This window comes from Micromys minutus (genome assembly GCF_963924665.1).
Source record: "Micromys minutus genome assembly, chromosome: 9".
NCBI lineage: Eukaryota > Metazoa > Chordata > Mammalia > Rodentia > Muridae > Micromys > Micromys minutus.
In genome coordinates, this window is record NC_137978.1 from 7,000,635 (window position 1) to 7,018,396 (window position 17,762).

Here is a 17,762-nt window from a genome sequence, read left to right on the forward strand (position 1 = left end):
TGAGTTTGATTATTTCTTAACATCTACTCCTCTTGGGTGTTTCTGCTTCGTTTTGTTCTAGGACTTTCAATTGTGCTGTCAGGTTGCTAGTGTATGTTCTCTCCAGTTTTTTTTTTTTTTTTTTTTTTTTTTGGAGGCACTCAGAGCTATGAGTTTTCCTCTCAGTGCTGCTTTCATTGCATCCCATAGGTTTGGCTATGTTGTGCTTTAATTTTCATTAAATTCTAGAAAATCCTTAATTTCTTTCTTTATTTCTCTTTTGACCCTGCTATCATTGAGTAGAGCATTGTCCAGCTTCCATGTGTATGTGGGCTTTTTGTTGTTTTTGTTGTTATTAAAGACCAGCCTTAGTCCATGGTGGTCTGAAAGGATGCATGGGAGTATTTTAATCTTCTTATATTATTGAGGCTCGTTTTGTGACCGAGTATATGGTCAGTTTTGGAAAAGGTACCGTGAGGTGCTTAGAAGAAGGTGTATTCTTTTGTTTTAGGATGAAATGTTCTGTAGATGTCTGTTAATTCCAATTGGTTCATGACCTCTGTTAGTTTCATTGCATCTTTGTTCAGTTTCTGCTTCCATGATCTGTCCACTGATGAGAGTGGGGTGTTGAAGTCTCCCACTATTATTGTGTGTGGTGCAATGTATGTTTTGAGCTTTAGTAGGGTTTGTTTTATGAATATGGGTACTTTTTTATTTGAAGCATACATGTTAAGAATTGAGAATTCATCCTGATGCATTTTCCCTGTAATGAGTAAAAAGTGTTTTTCTTTATCTTTTTTGATAACTTTTGACTGAAAATCTACTTTATTTGATATTAGCATGGCTACCTCAGCTTGTTTCTTGGGGTTGTTTGCTTTGAAGGTTTTTTTCCCAGCCTTTTACTCTGAGATAGTGTCTGTCTTTGTCTCTGAGATGAGTTTCCTATATGCAGCAAAATGCTGGATTCTGTTTATGTATCCAGTCTGATAGTTTATATCTCTTTATCGGGGAATTGAGTCCATTTATGTTAACAGATATTAAGGAATAGTGGTTGCTGTTTCCTGCTATTTTTGCTTTTAGAGGTAAAATTATGTATGTGTCTTTCTTCTTTTGGTTTTTTTGCTTAGTTATTTTCTTCTTCTTCTTCTTCTTCTTCTTCTTCTTCTTCTTCTTCTTCTTCTTCTTCTTCTTCTTCTTCTTCTTTTTTTTTTTTTTTAGGATGTAGTTTCCCTGCTCGTTTTGGGTTTTCCATCTATTATTCTCTGTTGGTCTCAGTTTGTGTTTAGATATTGTGTAAATTTAGTTTTGTCCTAGAATATCTTGGTCCCTCCATCTATGGTGATTGAGAGTTTTGCTGGGTATAGCAGTCTGGGCTGACATTTGTGTTCTCTTAGGGTCTGAATGATGTCTGTCCAGGATCTTCTAGCTTTCATAGTCTCTGTTTAGAAGTTGTGTGTAATTTTGATTGTTTATATGTTACCTTACCTTTTCCCTTTATGGCTTTTAGTATTCTTTCTTTATTTTGAACACTTGGTGTTTTGTCTATTATGTGTCGGGAGGAATTTCTTTTCTGGTCCACACTATTTGGAGTTCTGTAGCCTTCTTTTATGCTCATGGTCATCTCATTCTTCTACAATTTTGTTGAAGATATTTACTGTGCCTTTAGTTGGTATTCTTCTCCCTCTTATATTCCTGTTAACCTTAGGTTTGGTCTTCTCATGTGTCCTGGATCTCCCGTACATTTTGGGTTAGGAGCTTTTTGGTTTTTGCATCTCCTCTGACTGTTTTGTCTATGTTTTCTATGTTGTTTTTGGTGCCTAAGATTCTCTCTTCCATCTCTTGTAGTCTGTTGGTGATGCTTGCATCTGTGACTCCTGAATTCTTTTTTAAGTTTTCTATCTCCTGGGTTGTCTCTTTTTGTGTTTTCTTTATTGTTTCTATTTCCATTTTCAATTTCTTCAGCTGTTTCATTGTGTTTTCCTGTAGTTCTTTGAGTGTTTTTTGTGTTTCCTCTTTAAGAGCTTCTATTTGTTTATGTGTGTCCTCCTGTGATTGTTTAAGGGAGTTATTCACTCTCTTCTCGAAGATCTCCATCATCATCGTGAAGTATGATTTCAGGTCTGAATCTTCTTTTTGTGGAGTATTTGGCATCCACTACTTGCTGTGGTAGGAGAGCTGGGTTCTGATGTCACCAGGTTGTCTTGTTTTCCATTGCTTAAGTTCTTTCGTTTTCATCTTGCCATCTTGTCATCTGTGATTATTTGTGGTCTTGTTGTCAGTGACTGGTACCTGTCTCTCCTGTGGATCTGAGGGCCCGTGGGGTCAGGAAGAAAATTGCTTCTGAGTGTTTGGCTTTTTGTGGGCAAGCAGTGAGTTCTGGTGGCAGTGACTCAGCTCTGTCTTTGTGGGCCCAGGTGTGGAAGCTCTTGCGAGGCGCTTCTGGGTGCTCAGCCCTGTGCCCACAGGTCCTGAGTACTATTGTCGGAGACCTGGCTCTTTCTCTAGACCAAAATGGAACCTTTTTCTAGAGAGCACAGTATTCCCTCTCTGAGAACTCCCGGTGTGTTCTCCCAGGACCTATGTGCCTGGCTCATCTCTGTTCCAGGTGTAAGAAGGCCTGTGGAGCCCATCTTTGAGCACTGCCTTTTCTGAGCAGACCCTGGTTCCCTCTGACAAAGGCCTGGGCCTTACTGTGGGCCAGAGGGGATCCTTTTCTGCGTGCACCACCAAGCCCTGTCTGCACTGTTTACTTGTGGTGCACCCTCACCAGGCCTGTGCCCCGGCATCTCTGCCAATACCTTATTTTATGTTCTTTTCCTTCCTTTTGTTAACCCACTGTATCAACTCTAAGAATACTGTCAAATTAACAAGTAGTCTTTCAATTTCATGCTTTTTAAGTTTAGCAGAGTACTCGGTGAAGATCTCCCGTACTGATTGAGGGGGAGGGAGTGTTGGAAACAGGAGACAAACTATCATGGAGCCAGTTTCTATTCTAAAAAGCTTTAAGTTACTTCTTTCAGAAAATACAGTAACATATAAGGGCACTTCTATGTTTGGCTGCTTTTTAATAGCTTTATATGTTTCAAGTATTCTTGCTTAACTGTACAGCTTAATAGTTTTAGTTAATTTTAAAGCTGCGCAGCCTTCTCCACAGGATAACTTTGGTAACATTTCTGTCTTCCCAAAAAGATCCTGTGTCTTCCATCCCCTTATTTCTAGCAAGCCCAACAAAACAGTGGCTAAGCTGCCTTCTGTTTTTGTAGACTTAATCATGTGAATCAAACTGTGCTGGGTTACTTGTGGTCTCGTTCCTGTCACTCGCCAGGTGTGTCTTTAAGACCTCTCCATTCCTTTAGCCAGGTCTCTGTGGCTCTTTTTTTAAAGCACCAAGTAATTGGCATTCCGATGGTATACCTAAAGTTTGTCTATCTGTGTTTAGTTGGTTAACATTTAGATACTCCTGTTTCTTGACTCTTAGGAGTAATAAATGCCGTAGTGAATATCTCTTGGGTAGTAACCTTGGAGTAGACTTGCTGGACATTTCTGCAGTCCAGTCAACATTTTGAGGAGCTAAGTCCTTCTTAAATGGCATGAGCATATTGGTAAATGAGCATTGTCACACCCCTTTTTTTGGAGAAAGGGCTGTTGAAATTCTTTGTCTTGTTACTTGTTACCAAATGGAAAGAGTTCAAACAGTTTTTGTGGAACACTTAAAAAGCTAAATTTTTTCAGAAGTGTGAATTAAATTGTTTCAGCCAGGTATATCAAAATATAAAAATTAGTAATTTTGATGAGTTCCAATTAATTGATTTTTCTTGCGTAGCATGCTTTTGGTGAAAATTCCATGTAGAAAAATGTATGAAGTGCAATACAGAGTCCAACCTAAACCAAGCGTCATGGCCCATGTCTGCAGTCCCAACATCGGGACCTGGAGTCAGGTGTTCACAGTTTAGTCTGTTCCTTTTATTTGCTTTTCACAGTTGGTTGTGCCGACTGGGATCTCCAGCGTGGCCTGATGCTCAGCACTGTAGGAAAGGTTTCAGCGTGATACTGTGAATGTTCTGTGTTAAAGAGCCTGGTTCCCAGCACCCACAGTAGATGGCTCACACACATGTGACACACACACACACACGGGTGGGGACAAAATGTTTACTTAAAAATTATATTTTTAATTAAATGATTTTTAAAACTTTGTTCAGTCATTTAGATAATCAGATTGTTTATCTTTCTAATTATGTTTGTTGTTGTTTTTGTTTATTTGTTTGTTTGTCATTGTTTGAAATAGATCTCACTATGTAGCTCTGGAATGTAGACCAGGCTAGCCTCAAACTCAGAGAGCTGCCTGCCCCTGCCTCCTGAGTACAGAGGTTAAAGGCAACAGCCATCACTAATGTCTGGTTTCAGTTAATTATTAAAACAGCCATGAAATTTGTGCTCTTAAGTAACTCTGCTTGGAATCTTTCTCTCTGAATGTCGTTTCCAGGTCTGAGATGAAAGCTAAGCTAGCAGTGATCTGGGCCATCCTCCTTCCTTCCATTCTCCTCATGTTCTTGTTTTGTAGGTCAGATTTCTTCCTTCTTGGAGTTTTGAGAATGTCTCTCGCCTCTGTGCTTGCATTGAGGAAGTAGAGTGTGTTAGGGATTTTTCTTTTTTTTTTTCTTTTTTCTTTTGTTTTTTTTGACATTAGATGTATTTCTTCTCATGGCTCTAAGAATAAGACTATTCGACTTTACCGTTTCTTCTTATACTAATTTTTATCAATTATAATCTAGTAAAAATTTATTCAAATTTCATGGCAATTAAAATTGTTTTAAATGTTTAATATGATCTTCTTTGTGTCTATCCTATGTGTAGTTAATGTAAATGGTTTGTTTCCATGGCTAGCATTTTTTTTTTTATTATCTCAGTAGTTTTGAATGTTTGAATATGTTCGTTCCTTTGTGCCTGTAATTTCAGCACTAAGAAGGCTGAGGCAGGAGAATTGCAAGTCTGAGGTCAGCTACATAGTGAGAGCTTGTTCCAAAGATGTCAAAAAGGAAAAAGCCATTAGAGGTGTGTTGGCAAGACTCAGGTTACTGTTGTTCATTCCTTCTGCTGACTGTCCCTGGCCATTGTTAGCATACATACATACTCCTCTCCTGTTTGTTTATTGGACAGTCTTTCTCGGCCTTCAGATAAATGTTTAATTCAGTGATTCTCATTATTTCATCCTTGATGTGTGTTTCAGGCCTGTAAGGTTGTTATAGTAGCTTTAGTTAACAGCTCTTTTTTGTACATAGAATTTTTATTATTCAGCTCAAAATGTCTGTAACATTCAGTGATCTTTAGAGAGAGTTCTGGATGTTTAAGAATTAGAGCTTTTGTTATATGTTGGAGCATCTTTTGGGTATATGCCCAGAATGGTATAGCTGGGTCCTCAGATAGTACTATGTCCAATTTTGGGGGGAACCGCCAGACTGATTTCCAGAGTGGTTGTACCAGCTTACAATCCCACCAACAATGGAGGAATGTTCCTCTTTCTCCACATCCTCACCAGCATCTGCTGTCATCTGAATTTTTGATCTTAGCCATTCTGACTGGTGTGGGATGGAATTTCAGGGTTGTTTTGATTTGCGTTTCCCTGATGACTAAGGATGTTGAACATTTCCTTAGATGCTTCTCAGCCATTCAGTATTCCTCAGTTGAGAATTCTTTGTTTAGCTCTGTACTTCATTTTTATAGGGTTATTTGGTTCTCTGGAGTCTAACTCCTTGAGTTCTTTGTATACATTGGATATTAGACCTCAATCAGATGTAGGCTTGGTAAAGATCTTTTCCCAATCTGTTGATTACCATTTTGTCCTATTGACAGTGTCCTTTGCCTTACAGAAGCTTTGCAATTTATGAGGTCCCATTTGTCTAAACTACCAACCAAAGAGTACACATGGAGGTGACCCATGGCTTTAGCCATATATGTAGCAGAGGAGTCCTCTATTGTAGGGGAATGCCAGGGTAGGAGAGGTGGGAGGGAGTTGGTGGGTGAGTAGGTAAGTAGGGAAGCACCCCATAGAAGCAAGGGGATGGAATACAGGGGTGGGGGTTCTGGAGGGGAAACCAGGTAAAGGAGTAGAACGTTTGAAATGTAAATGAGGAAAATATCTAAGAAAAGAAAAAGAATTAGAACTTTTATATTTCTGGTTACTCCTTTCTGCATGAGGCTGAATCTGACGGTCAGGAGCTTCTGGATTTCAGTGAAGATACATTTCCCACTTCTATGTCTACATCTAGGTCTAGTGTATGATGTAGTTCCTAGATTCCTGCTGTTCAGATCCGATGATTCTTCTCTTAGTTATGGTGTCCTGTGCTTGCAGCTTCTATTTAGATACTCTGGCCTTCACTGGGATTTGTCTGTTTACTCTGCTTTCCCCTCAGTTGAGGTTTAGACCTTTCCCCTTGTTACTCTACCAAATTTGTGTTTCTTTGGTGAACTGATAACGAAGTATTCAGCAGTTTGAAAATAAAATTATTAATGTATTTTTGGTGGCTGTGCCTTTGGTTATCAGGAACTATAATACTGTTCTCTATATTTTTCCTAATGGTTTTAAATGTTATCTTTCCTAATTACATTCTTTCTTGATCTGAAATTATTTTTTTTACAGAATGACTCAAGATAGAAATCCACTATTTTCCCCTGAAGAAAAATTATAAGACCCAAATTGAGTCTTATCTATTTGAGGCTCCCATGAGTGAGACGAGAGATCGGATATCAATGCAAGAGGTTTATTAGTCCAGTGCACTGGGGTGGCCTACATCCCGAGGAGAGGCGACCCCGCTATCCATTTGTACAGTTTTTATACACTTAGTAACGGGGGCTACAGCGATGGTGACCAGGCATGCAAGCATTGGTGGGTTTAGTTGACTTTTAAATCGATTGGCTGCTGCCAACGTGGGTTACATCTCAGGACCTACATTCCAGGGCTGCGCAGATAAGACACTCCTCCCTGGGAAGTGCTGTTAATGGCGCTTGCCTGGGTCATATATTAAGGTTCTTTCCCTACATTCTAGGGGCTGCCCAGATAAGGTTGAAGCACTTCTTCCTGAAGTGTGTGGGACTGCAAAAATCCTTAGTGTGAGGGGGAGGCTGTAAGGAGGTTGTGAGACTGTACATACCCTCAGGGCCTCAGAATCAGTTGTCCCAATACCATTTATTAACTGAACCATATCTCCTGCTGTTACACATCATATTTCAGAATACATAGGACATTTTTAATGCTTTCTGTTCTCTATAGTTTGTCTCTCCACATACACCAAAATCACATTGTGCTAATCACCTGACTTTCTAAAAATGTTCGGTAACAATAAATTTGTGTCCCTTGCTTTCTGTATCCCACATGGTCCTCACTGATGGTCAAGAGCATCAGAGGCAGTGTATGTGCTTGTCTCTGGAGCCACAGTTACTGAACGTGGACCCAAGACCTACTGTTGACTGCTAAAGACTTGTGATGGCTCTGCTTCCTTGCTGTAATAAGGGATGTTAGTGATATTTATCTCTGTAGGCTGGTGAGAGTTAAGTGAGTTAATAGGCATTCCGTATTTAGCACATTGCCTGGGACAGCATGTGTGTTTGTGTTAGCTGCTACCATCATTTTCAGCCAGAACACAGAAGGAAGATTATGGAGACTTGTGAAATCATAACCCGGGTAGCTGAGTGTGCTCAGCTTTCCTGAGCCTTTCCTTACTTATCTCCTGTTTTTTTTTTTTTTTTTAAAGGAAACGTTCAAATAACTGTATCCTGGCTTTGCTACTTTGTGGCTTCTTTTTTTTCCCACCCTTTATCCCCATTTTACCCCTTTCACTAGATTGGAGAAAGACTGATAGAGGGGAGAGAGAGGTAGTGATCACTGAATCTAATTTCTTTTGGTTTTTCTTTGAGCTTGGCTACTGTTTGGTTTTGAACCTGGAACAAAGAACTGGGGTGCATATTTTACATAAGAAACGGACCTGATCTATGGGTTTCCCTGGCATCCCACAGTCCCTACCTGGCATACCCTGCCTCCAACCTTGAGTTTTCCAGCCCCAAGGCTGGGCTGACCTTACCCCAGGGCCTCCTTCCTGTTTAGTCTGGGCATTTTTGGTCTCTCTGCTATACTCCCCTCTCCTCCCCTCCAAGCACCCCTTTCTCTTCCTCCCTTCTACACCCCACCTCCCATTTTCCCTTGGTGACTTCCCTGGCCTTGGTCCCTGGGACCAGTGAACTCCCCCAGTGCAGTTTTCCAATAAACTTGCCTTTAATATAATCTAGTCTGGCTTAAATCAACCCATTTTAACAGTATAAATAACCTATCATTAACAAACCAAATCAATCTCTCTGAATGACCAACAGTTATCAACCTCTGGTTTATATAATACCCTTTGAAGTTCCTAGAATTCCAAAGGTCACACAGTTGCAGAAATTATCTGCAGCTGTCAGAAAACATGTTTTTGCTAGAGCATGAGGTAAATTATGGCCAGCTGCTGAGGACAGTCTGAAACAGCCTCACATCCCTATACCTAGGATTAAAATAAGACCATATTCTTACAATATTTCTGTGTTTTTAAAGAAATCAAAACTCTAGAATTGTCGGTACAAGTAACTGCTCAGGTAGGGAGCACAGGCTTCAGAATTTGGTTAGCCAAGACAAAAATAGTGTGTGTGAAGGGCGTAGTACACTGACTAAAATAGTGATAAGATCACTAGTCAATGATCCCATAAGTGAGTTAATGTGCTTTATTTTCCTTTCAACTTTACATTGCTATGTCCTGATTCAGATCACAGATTGAAAATACCTTTCAGTTTATATGCCATAAATAAAAGTAGCATTTTCTACTATGTGCTTATTAACATAAAGCTCCAGAAGGATAGCATTCTGTGACAGCTGGCAGAGGCACAGCCACGGAAATAGGAAGCTGAGGGCTCACATCTCAACCATGAGCATGCAGCAGAGAACACAAACTGGAAATGGCTGAAGCTTTGCTCTCAGAGCCTGCCTCAGCTGATGCACTTCTTACAGCAAGACTGCACTATCCAGAGGTCCTCAAACTGTTCCACCAACAGGGAGCCCAGTGTTTAAATGTCTGAGACTCTGGACGACATTCCCATACAAACCACTAGAGCATGGCTTAGCATTTCCCTTCTGTCATTGGTTCTTGGGAAGAAGCAGTGCCCTCTAAACGGTGTCCGCATTACTTTACTGTGGGTCATGTTTTATTCAAACTACACTCACTCTGAGTCAGTTGCTTTGCTCATCTTTTCATCACCTCTGATGTTGACGATATGTTCTTTGAGTCTAATAGAAACTTTGCTTCCTCTTTATGCTTTCTCCTAACACACTGTTCTCTGTTGGCAGTTCTGCCAGATTAAAGCAATGTGTACTGCTGTTCATAAACTTCCAACCTTAGGGTTCTGTATGGCTGGATTTCTTATGTGTTATCAAATCAATTTCTTGATTTAAGAAGCAATTAGTAGTGTATTTAAAGAATATTTATTCTTTTGATTTTAGGCAGAGTCTTGCAATATAACCAGGCTTTCTTGAAGCTTGATAGGTAGCTCAGGCTAGCCTCAAACTTGGAGGCCTTCTACCTGAGTTCACAAATACTGGAGTTGTGTGTGCAAAAAAAGAAAAAAAAAAAAAAAGATCACTGGTCAGTGGGTCTCATGCTGCTGTTCCTGTTTTCAGAGTGGCAGACAGCACACCACCTTCTCAGCAGAATCAAGCCGGAGTCTTTTGATCTGTCTGCTTTGGGTTCTCAAGAATGCAGATGAAACAGTTCTGCAGAAATGGTTTACAGACCTCTCAGTCCTCCAGCTGAACCGGCTGTTAGACCTGCTTTACCTGTGTGTATCTTGCTTTGAGTACAAAGTGAGTAGCCTTCGCACCATTGAAACTTAGAAGGAAGTAAAATAATGTAGAAAGGAAGAAGGAAGTGTCCTCAGTGCCTCTTCTGCTGTTTCAATTTTAGGGGAAAAAGGTATTTGAAAGAATGAATAGCTTAACCTTTAAGAAATCAAAAGACATGAGAGCCAAGCTTGAAGAAGCCATCCTGGGGAGCATTGGTGCCAGGCAGGAAATGGTACGTCGGAGCCGGGGGCAACTGGGTAAGTACATCTTCTCTCGGTTAGGGCTGCATCACTTCCAAGAACTTCGTCCTCTAGTCATCACTGTTGCAAATCTACCATGGCTTTCCAGAAACTCTTTGAATGTAACTGAATCAATGTGGTAATTGCTTCTCTGAAGATGCTGGATGAAGTTCTGATTTAAGATGACAGGCATGTGTCCTAGTTTGCTCTGGATGGTCATAGTTTTACTCTTGTGAATGTATCAATAGCATTCCTTCCTGATCCTTTTTTAGAAGACGCCTGATTTAGAGCACAACTGAGCAGAAAGGACAGAGATTTCTGTATACCCTCTGTACAGACATTTGCATAGCTTCCTCCATTATCGGGATGTTTAAGAGTAGCATACTTGTTACAGTTGGTAAACCCACACAGCACATAGTCTCTCAGTCTGGTGTATGTTACTGTTTAATATATGTAACTTGCCTCTTTACTATTAAATGTTGTAGTCTGCACAGTAAATTAATATATATCACATAAAAAATGTTGCCTACAGACTAACATGAGAAGGAGAAAAAATATTTTTTCCTAGATGAGATCTGCTTCTAACCCTAGGTTGACTTCCATTAACCTTGGACTTGATATTTAATCTCCCAGCTTCCTTTCCTTTCCTCTTTGCAATTATTTCTAGAATTGAAAAGGTAGTGTAATACCTATCTTATCATTTTTGTGATGAAAATGTATATTTCAGCATTTGTAAAAGCTAAAATGACATGCAAACATGAATTTTGATAAAATACTGTTATGCCAGAGGAATGGCTTAGTCATCTGTGTAAAGAACACATACTGTCCTTTGTGTCTGTTGGGTGTGAGATGGGTGAAGTATGACTGTGATGGATTTTATTTTTTGCTTTATATATTTATTCATTTTGAGATGGGGTCTTGTCTGGAAGCCTAACCTCGGGTGGCCTGGAACCAAAAGTGTAATGACAGGCTGACCTTAACTGTTGGTGAACCACCTGCCTCACTCCTCAAATACAGGGGCTACTGGTGTGTAGACCACCACATCTGGCCTATGAACTATAACTGTTAATTACAATTTCTGACCATATTAGCATAGATCATTTGTTTTAAATAGGTTTTATATACTAAATGTGTTTAGAATTTAATGAGTAAGAAATGTTCTGCCTGGGAAGGAAAAATGGAGCTCAAGCCAACAACCCCAGTACGGAGGTAGCAGGAATTCCCACCCCTAGCATAAGAGCTATTGCAAGTGGCGGAACCAGGTTTTTTAAGGTTGTATGTTGACCGTGCCCGTGGCAGGCACTACATCCAAGAGTATTTGAGTGACACAAATTGAACTGCATAGGTTCTGAAGGAGAGAAAGCACTGATGCCCGTGGGAAGCTGGGTAAGTGGGTAGATACGATCAGAATACATTTCAGAATAGGGCTGGACCATGACTCAGCAATTAATGCTCCTGCAGCGGCCCCAGGGATCCATGGTGTGTCCCTGCGTGCACACACATAGAAACACATATTTACAGTGATGATGATGATGATACTTTCCCTTCATTGTTCTTCCATCCTCTCACTGTTTTTAGAAGTGGACTTTTCATTTCCTAGTTGGGAGCTTGGAATCTGATTCTATCACATGCCTGTGGATTTCTTCACCAGCCCCAGTGCTTTGTCCACTCAGGCTAAATTTTGGTGCCTGTTGAGTCTCCTCCTGCTATCCAGTCTGCCTTCAAACCTGAAATCCTTGAGGAGGAAGCACTCCCTCCCTTTCCTATAGAACCGGGAAGTAACTGTAGACTGCTCCTTAGAGAACAGAAGTTTAGTTCTCAGCACCTATGTCAAGCCTGCCTCCCTCTCTCCCTCCCCACCCCCCCATGTACACAAAGAATAAGAAGAACTTACTCTGTTATGGTGCACTGCATGCCGAGTGTGGAGGCCTACAGTTGCTGTGAGAATCTTCTTCAAACATTTCTCCTTATTCTTTGAAGCAAGACCTTGTAGTTAACCCAAAGTGCTATGATATGACCATCTTGCTAGCCAGCTTGTTCTAAAGGTTCCCGTCTCTGCCTCCCGTGGCTAAAATTACAAGTAGGCTGCCTGCCACATCTGCCTAGCATGTGTATGGGCTCTGGGGATCTGCTCAGTATATTCCAGATACTTTGTTATTAAGTGCTGAACAAAAGGGACATCACATCTGTCAGGTAACATGGCCTTAATGGGAATAAATGTTATAGCACCTACAGGGTGCTCCCATCTGTAATTCCAACACTTGTCAGACTGAGACAGGAGGATTATGTTTTAAATTCATGATCAGCTTTGGCTACATAGTATATTCCAGGCCAGTCTGGACTACAGAGTAAGACCCTGTCTCATTAAAAATTAATAATTGATGTTATGAACAAAGAGTAAAGCAAATATTTAAGCAAGGATTTCTTGGAGGGTGGAGGAAGGTTCTCAAGGAGGTAGTAGATCAATGCTTAACCAATAGAAGTTGATAAGCAAACCAATCAGATAAAGTTCTGAGTAACCATTGTGTACGCCTGAAGTCATGAGCATGTGCAGGGAGAGCAGCCACTAAACACATCTCAGTGCACTCTTGTGAATGAAGGCATTCATTTGGCCTTACAACACACCCATGTTTCTTTGCTTATTTAAAAGGGTAAGATTTTCCCCAAGATAAATCCTATGTAGAAAATATTTCCTCCTTAGTTATTGTGAAAATGTTTAAATCATTACTGCGTAGTTCTTCCACTTAAAATGCAAAGAAGTGGCTATTTATAAAATCAAGAATACCCACTATTCCTTGTGTGTTGTCAAATGTGTGTTCATCTAGTCCAACTGAAAAGCCATTTTGAACTTGATTTGACAGAGAGGAGCCCGTCTGGAAGTGCCTTTGGGAGCCAAGAAAACCTGCGGTGGAGAAAGGACATGACTCACTGGCGTCAGAACACAGAGAAGCTCGATAAGTAATACGATTTCTACATCAGCACAAAGCAGTTCATTTTAGGTTTTCATTTTTATTAGGCATTCATATCTTAGAAGATAGGTGTTTATGTTTGATTTTTAAATTTTAAATAAAAACTGATAAAATAACTATATGTTATAGTAAAATATATTGCATATTTAAAAACTGGTTTAAAAATAAATAAAGCACACTCATTTACCCAACTAATCCTCCATGGAACATGCATCTTGGAACTGATTTCAGCATCAAAATATTCTGTTTTGCTGAGTTATAATTGGCAAGAAATGTTTTTACACTATACAATGTATGTTTGTTAGTAGTATCTGTTGCCATTTTTTAATTGGATATTTTACTCATTTACATTTCAAATGTTATTCCCTTTCCAGTTTCCCCACTGCAAATCCCCATCCCTCACCCTGTTTCTATGCGAGTGCCCTCTTCCCCCACTCCCGCCTCACCACCCCAGCATTCCTCTGCACTGGGGCATCAAGTCTTCACAGGACTATTTCTATTTTTTTTTTTAAGTTTTGTTTCTAATGCATGATTACATCCAGTCTTACTTAAGAGTTAAATTACTATCTGATAATATTTGTATGAATGGTGAAGAGGAAATTAGATAAAGTCATAGAAAATGTTGTGCTTTTATTGTTGTTGGTAAATACATTGAAAATGTTTGGGATCTAGGAGGAGCACTCAGCTTTTGAGCATTGTCTTACATACAGAAATGTAATATATACAGCACCACCTGGTGTCTGTGGCAGTGACTGTGAAGAAGGTGTGCTGTAGGCCTGAAAGGCAAAGAGACATGCATGCCCTCAGTGGCATTTTGTGGGGACCGATGGATATGTTGCTTGGTGTGGTATCACTAGGGAGGGAGAGCAGGCGGATTTCTATTGGAAATAGAAATTGGAGGCTAGCCTGGTCTACATAACAAGTTCCAGGCCAGTCAGAGTTACACAGTGAGAACCTGTCTCAAAACAAAGAAAGGTGTATATGTTGCTATGTATAGGGAAACAAAACATTTTAATATATTAAATACTGAATCTTTTATACTTTTTTTGTAAGTTTTCCTTGAAGTAAATAGTTTCAAGGTTTTTGCTTTAATGAGTCTTTAAGACTTTTTTTTTTTTTTTTTTTTTTAAATTTCTGGCTTTTGGAAAGACAAGTAAAATTTCTTACAATATTTTGTATCAGGTCAAGAGCAGAGATAGAGCATGAAGCACTGATTGATGGAAACCTGGCTACTGAAGCAAACCTCATCATCTTAGACACGCTAGAGATCATCGTCCAGGCAAGGATGGGCAAGAGGCTTAAGTATGGATTTGGCAGACGGAGATTGGAAAATCAGTTTGAGCCACACAAATGGTGCTCAGACATCAGTAGTGGAACATAGTTCTAAGTAGTTGGTGATTCTCTAGTTATACATTTTCCCCCAAGTTTTCAAATGTTTTTATTCTTTGAGGGTGCTTATAAAATCTACATCTGTTTGTTTTGTGTTTCTAACAGCCACTATATTTATAATGAGGTATCCCACTGGCATATATTTAACATACAGCATAGAGATATACTGGATTTATTCTGTATCGTCTACATATTATAAGCAGTAGTTTACGTTTTTATGTTTAATGACCCTTTTTGTAATTTCACCCAACTGTAAACTGTTTATCAGTCACTTTGTAGATAACAGTACCCTGTTAGTGCATGAGCCACTTAGGAAGTGTTTCAAGCAATGTTCTGAGCACTTCATGACTATTAACTTACGTGTCTTCATAAGAAAAAGGCTGTTGAAATGATTGTTATCCTGCTCTCATGGGCAACAGTAGTTAGGCCCAGAGATGTTTCAGTGCCCCATGATCACACAGGAAGAACGTAGAAGAACCAGGGTGTGAATCCATTACCAGGATGCTCCAGTTGTTTTAGTAAATAAGTCACCTGTTTCTGACGATCCCGCTCTCTGCCATTCTCAGGGTCTTAACTCCGTGCTGTCACAGTGCTGCCCACTTCATAGCATGCTGTATTCTCTTTGTAGTCTGTTCCATTTACTTCCTTAAAGTTAGTCGACTTAGATTTTACTGGCTGCCATCCTGATTGAAAATTTCAGTACATGAAACCTAGTATTTCTTGGAACTAGAGAGATGACTCAGTGCTAGGAGCAGTTGGTGTGTAATTGTGAAGACCGCAGCCCAGATTCTGGCACCTACGTAACAGAGCCTGGTGTCTCACATATGCCTGTGACCCAGTTCCAAAGGACGTGAAGACGGGCCACTGAGGCTTGCTGGATTTCAGCCTAGTGAGGAAGGCACAAGGTTCAGAGAGACCCAGCCTTAAAGAAATAGAGCGTGGTAGAAGACACGCAACACCCTCTTACAACATGTAGACAATCACACAAGATGACAAATACTAAATAGTTTTTAAAATTCTCTATTTCTTAACTACTTAATGACAAAAATGGGGAGTTCTTCAGAACTTAAAAGGCTTTATATTTTAATGATCTATTGGTTGGACTAGGTCTAAACCACTAGGAAAAAGAAATAGTTTGAATAGATTTTATTATTTTATTCATTTACATTTCAAATCTTGACCCTTCCTGGTAGTGTAAATATTTTCTAAGAGAGATTGTGCAAGGCACTTGCTCAGGCCTCACTCCTCAACACACTACATTTCACTGGGCAAAAGAGCCACGTGTGTTTCTAAGGACATGTGTCATGGAGGAACTTGTCTTTAGTTCATGCTTCTTTATAGAGTAGTTTCAAGTCCCCAGACAAGAGCCAGGACTCCTTTCCTTAAAGGAGGAGAGATAAAAACTTACTTTTGGAATGTAGCAAATGTTATCTGCCATGGGCACTTCTGCAGGTGCTTCAGGTCAGATGTCCAAGTTCATGTACACGCGTCCTGGAATGTTCTTCCTCTCTTCCTGCCACCGTGCTCCTTCCCACAGCCAGCCTGAGTTCTCTCTGGCCTTTTCACTCCTCTTTTTCTTCCATCCGAACACTGCTCGGCGTCTTCTCTTGACGTCCTTCCAGCTTTTGCCATTTTCTCGTCTTGTAAATGTTTGGATTTTCATACGTATTTTACTTGCCTCGTCTCATTATAGAACATGTCTATTTACATTTTTATCTTTAAATTGCAGACTGTGTCTGTAACAGAATCCAAAGAGAGCATTCTGGGTGGTGTGCTCAAAGTGCTACTTCAGAGCATGGCCTGCAACCAAAGTGCAGTGTATCTGCAGCACTGCTTCGCCACACAGAGAGCCCTGGTCTCAAAGGTGAGCCGGCTGTACCTGTGGTCTTCTGTCACTTCACTTTCTTCACTCGCCGGTCAGTGTGGTATAAATTCATTTTAAACACTTAATACCCTTGGTCCTCTGACTCTGATTCTGCCTTCAGAACTTTTGTTAACCTGACTTGTTGATAGTCAGCTTCCTGTCTAAAATCATTTTGTTTTGAGAAAAACCTAAAATCAGTAGCTGACTGAGTGTGGGCTCTCCTCCTCCTTTTACTTTCCCCCTGTTCCACTGGGTTCTGTAGTACTAGAAATTGAGCCGAGGTCCTGGGCATGGCGATACAGCATTCTCTGATGGGGCTCTGGCTCCCACCCGTGTATCTTCCTCTTCAACTCATTTATTAAGAATTAAATGTAGGGCTGGAGAGATGGCTCAGCGGTTAAGAGGTCCTGAGTTCAGTTCCCAGCAACCACATGGTGGCTCACAACCATCCGTAATGGGGTCCAATGTTCTCTTCTAGTGTGTCTGAAGAGAGTAACAGTGCACCCACACACATGAAATAAATAAATCTTTAAAAAAATAAAAGGAATTAAATGTATAGGCAGTCTGCCCTGGCTCTGTAAAGGTGGCTGTGTGCTCTGCTGCGCCGGTTATTTCCTGTTTGTCGTGTCCACCCCGGAAACATGTGCATCTGGTTCTGTTTGTCTGTGTTATGCTCTTACATGTTCATTCTGTTCTTCATATGCACAACTAAAGCCACAACAGTAGGTAGTGTTATTGGGCCAACCACTTGCCCAGGGTCACACTGCTGCCTACAAGTGACATCACCAGCATTCAACCCCATCTGGCTTTGATCTCTGTTGACCGTAACTCATGTGGTCTTTTAACCATTCACTTTCATTGCTGAGCTAACCCATCAGATTTCTAAGTCAGACTGTATTAACATGTCTTTCTGGTCTTTACAGTTTCCTGAGCTCTTGTTTGAGGAAGAGACAGAGCAGTGTGCGGATCTGTGCCTCCGGCTCCTCCGACATTGCAGCAGCAGCATCAGTACGATCCGGTCACATGCCAGTGCCTCCCTTTACCTCCTCATGAGGCAGAACTTTGAGATTGGGAATGTAAGTGTCTGCCCTGAAAATGGTCAGGGTTCATAATGAAATGCAGCTTCAATAGACAGGTATTAAGAACTCAGAACATCTTTATTTCCCATCCTATGGGTGTCTTACAAAAGTGTGTGTGTGCATGGGTGCATATACATGTGTGGTGCATGTTGGGTAATAGAGACTCATACTGCTCTATTTCTGCTGGGGCCAGGTTCTCATAGCCTAAAACAAAAGATTCTAGTTGCATTATAAATTACATAGTTTTTTTAACGTTCCTAACATTTGACTACACATAGAATTTCTTGAAACTTATTCTTGATAGCATTTTCTGTTGTTCTGGGAAATGGTTTTTTCCCCCCTGTTCTGGGGGGGGGGGGAGACAATTCATAGATTAGCATTTATAGA

At 40.4% G+C, this 17,762-nt stretch overlaps 1 protein-coding gene across 4 annotated transcripts in view; it reads left to right on the plus strand.

Annotated features, from left to right (window-relative positions):
- The window catches only part of DOCK7 (dedicator of cytokinesis 7), a 174,791-nt gene that overhangs the window by 127,399 nt on the left and 29,630 nt on the right, over nt 1-17,762 (plus strand). For all 4 annotated transcript variants that reach the window (XM_080921575.1, XM_080921576.1, XM_080921577.1 and 1 more), the window contains 6 exons: nt 9,674-9,856; nt 9,957-10,092; nt 12,936-13,032; nt 14,226-14,322; nt 16,162-16,296; nt 17,220-17,372. In XM_080921575.1, coding sequence (XP_080777701.1) covers nt 9,674-9,856; nt 9,957-10,092; nt 12,936-13,032; nt 14,226-14,322; nt 16,162-16,296; nt 17,220-17,372 — 801 coding nt within the window. The remainder of the gene's footprint in view (nt 1-9,673; nt 9,857-9,956; nt 10,093-12,935; nt 13,033-14,225; nt 14,323-16,161; nt 16,297-17,219; nt 17,373-17,762) is intronic.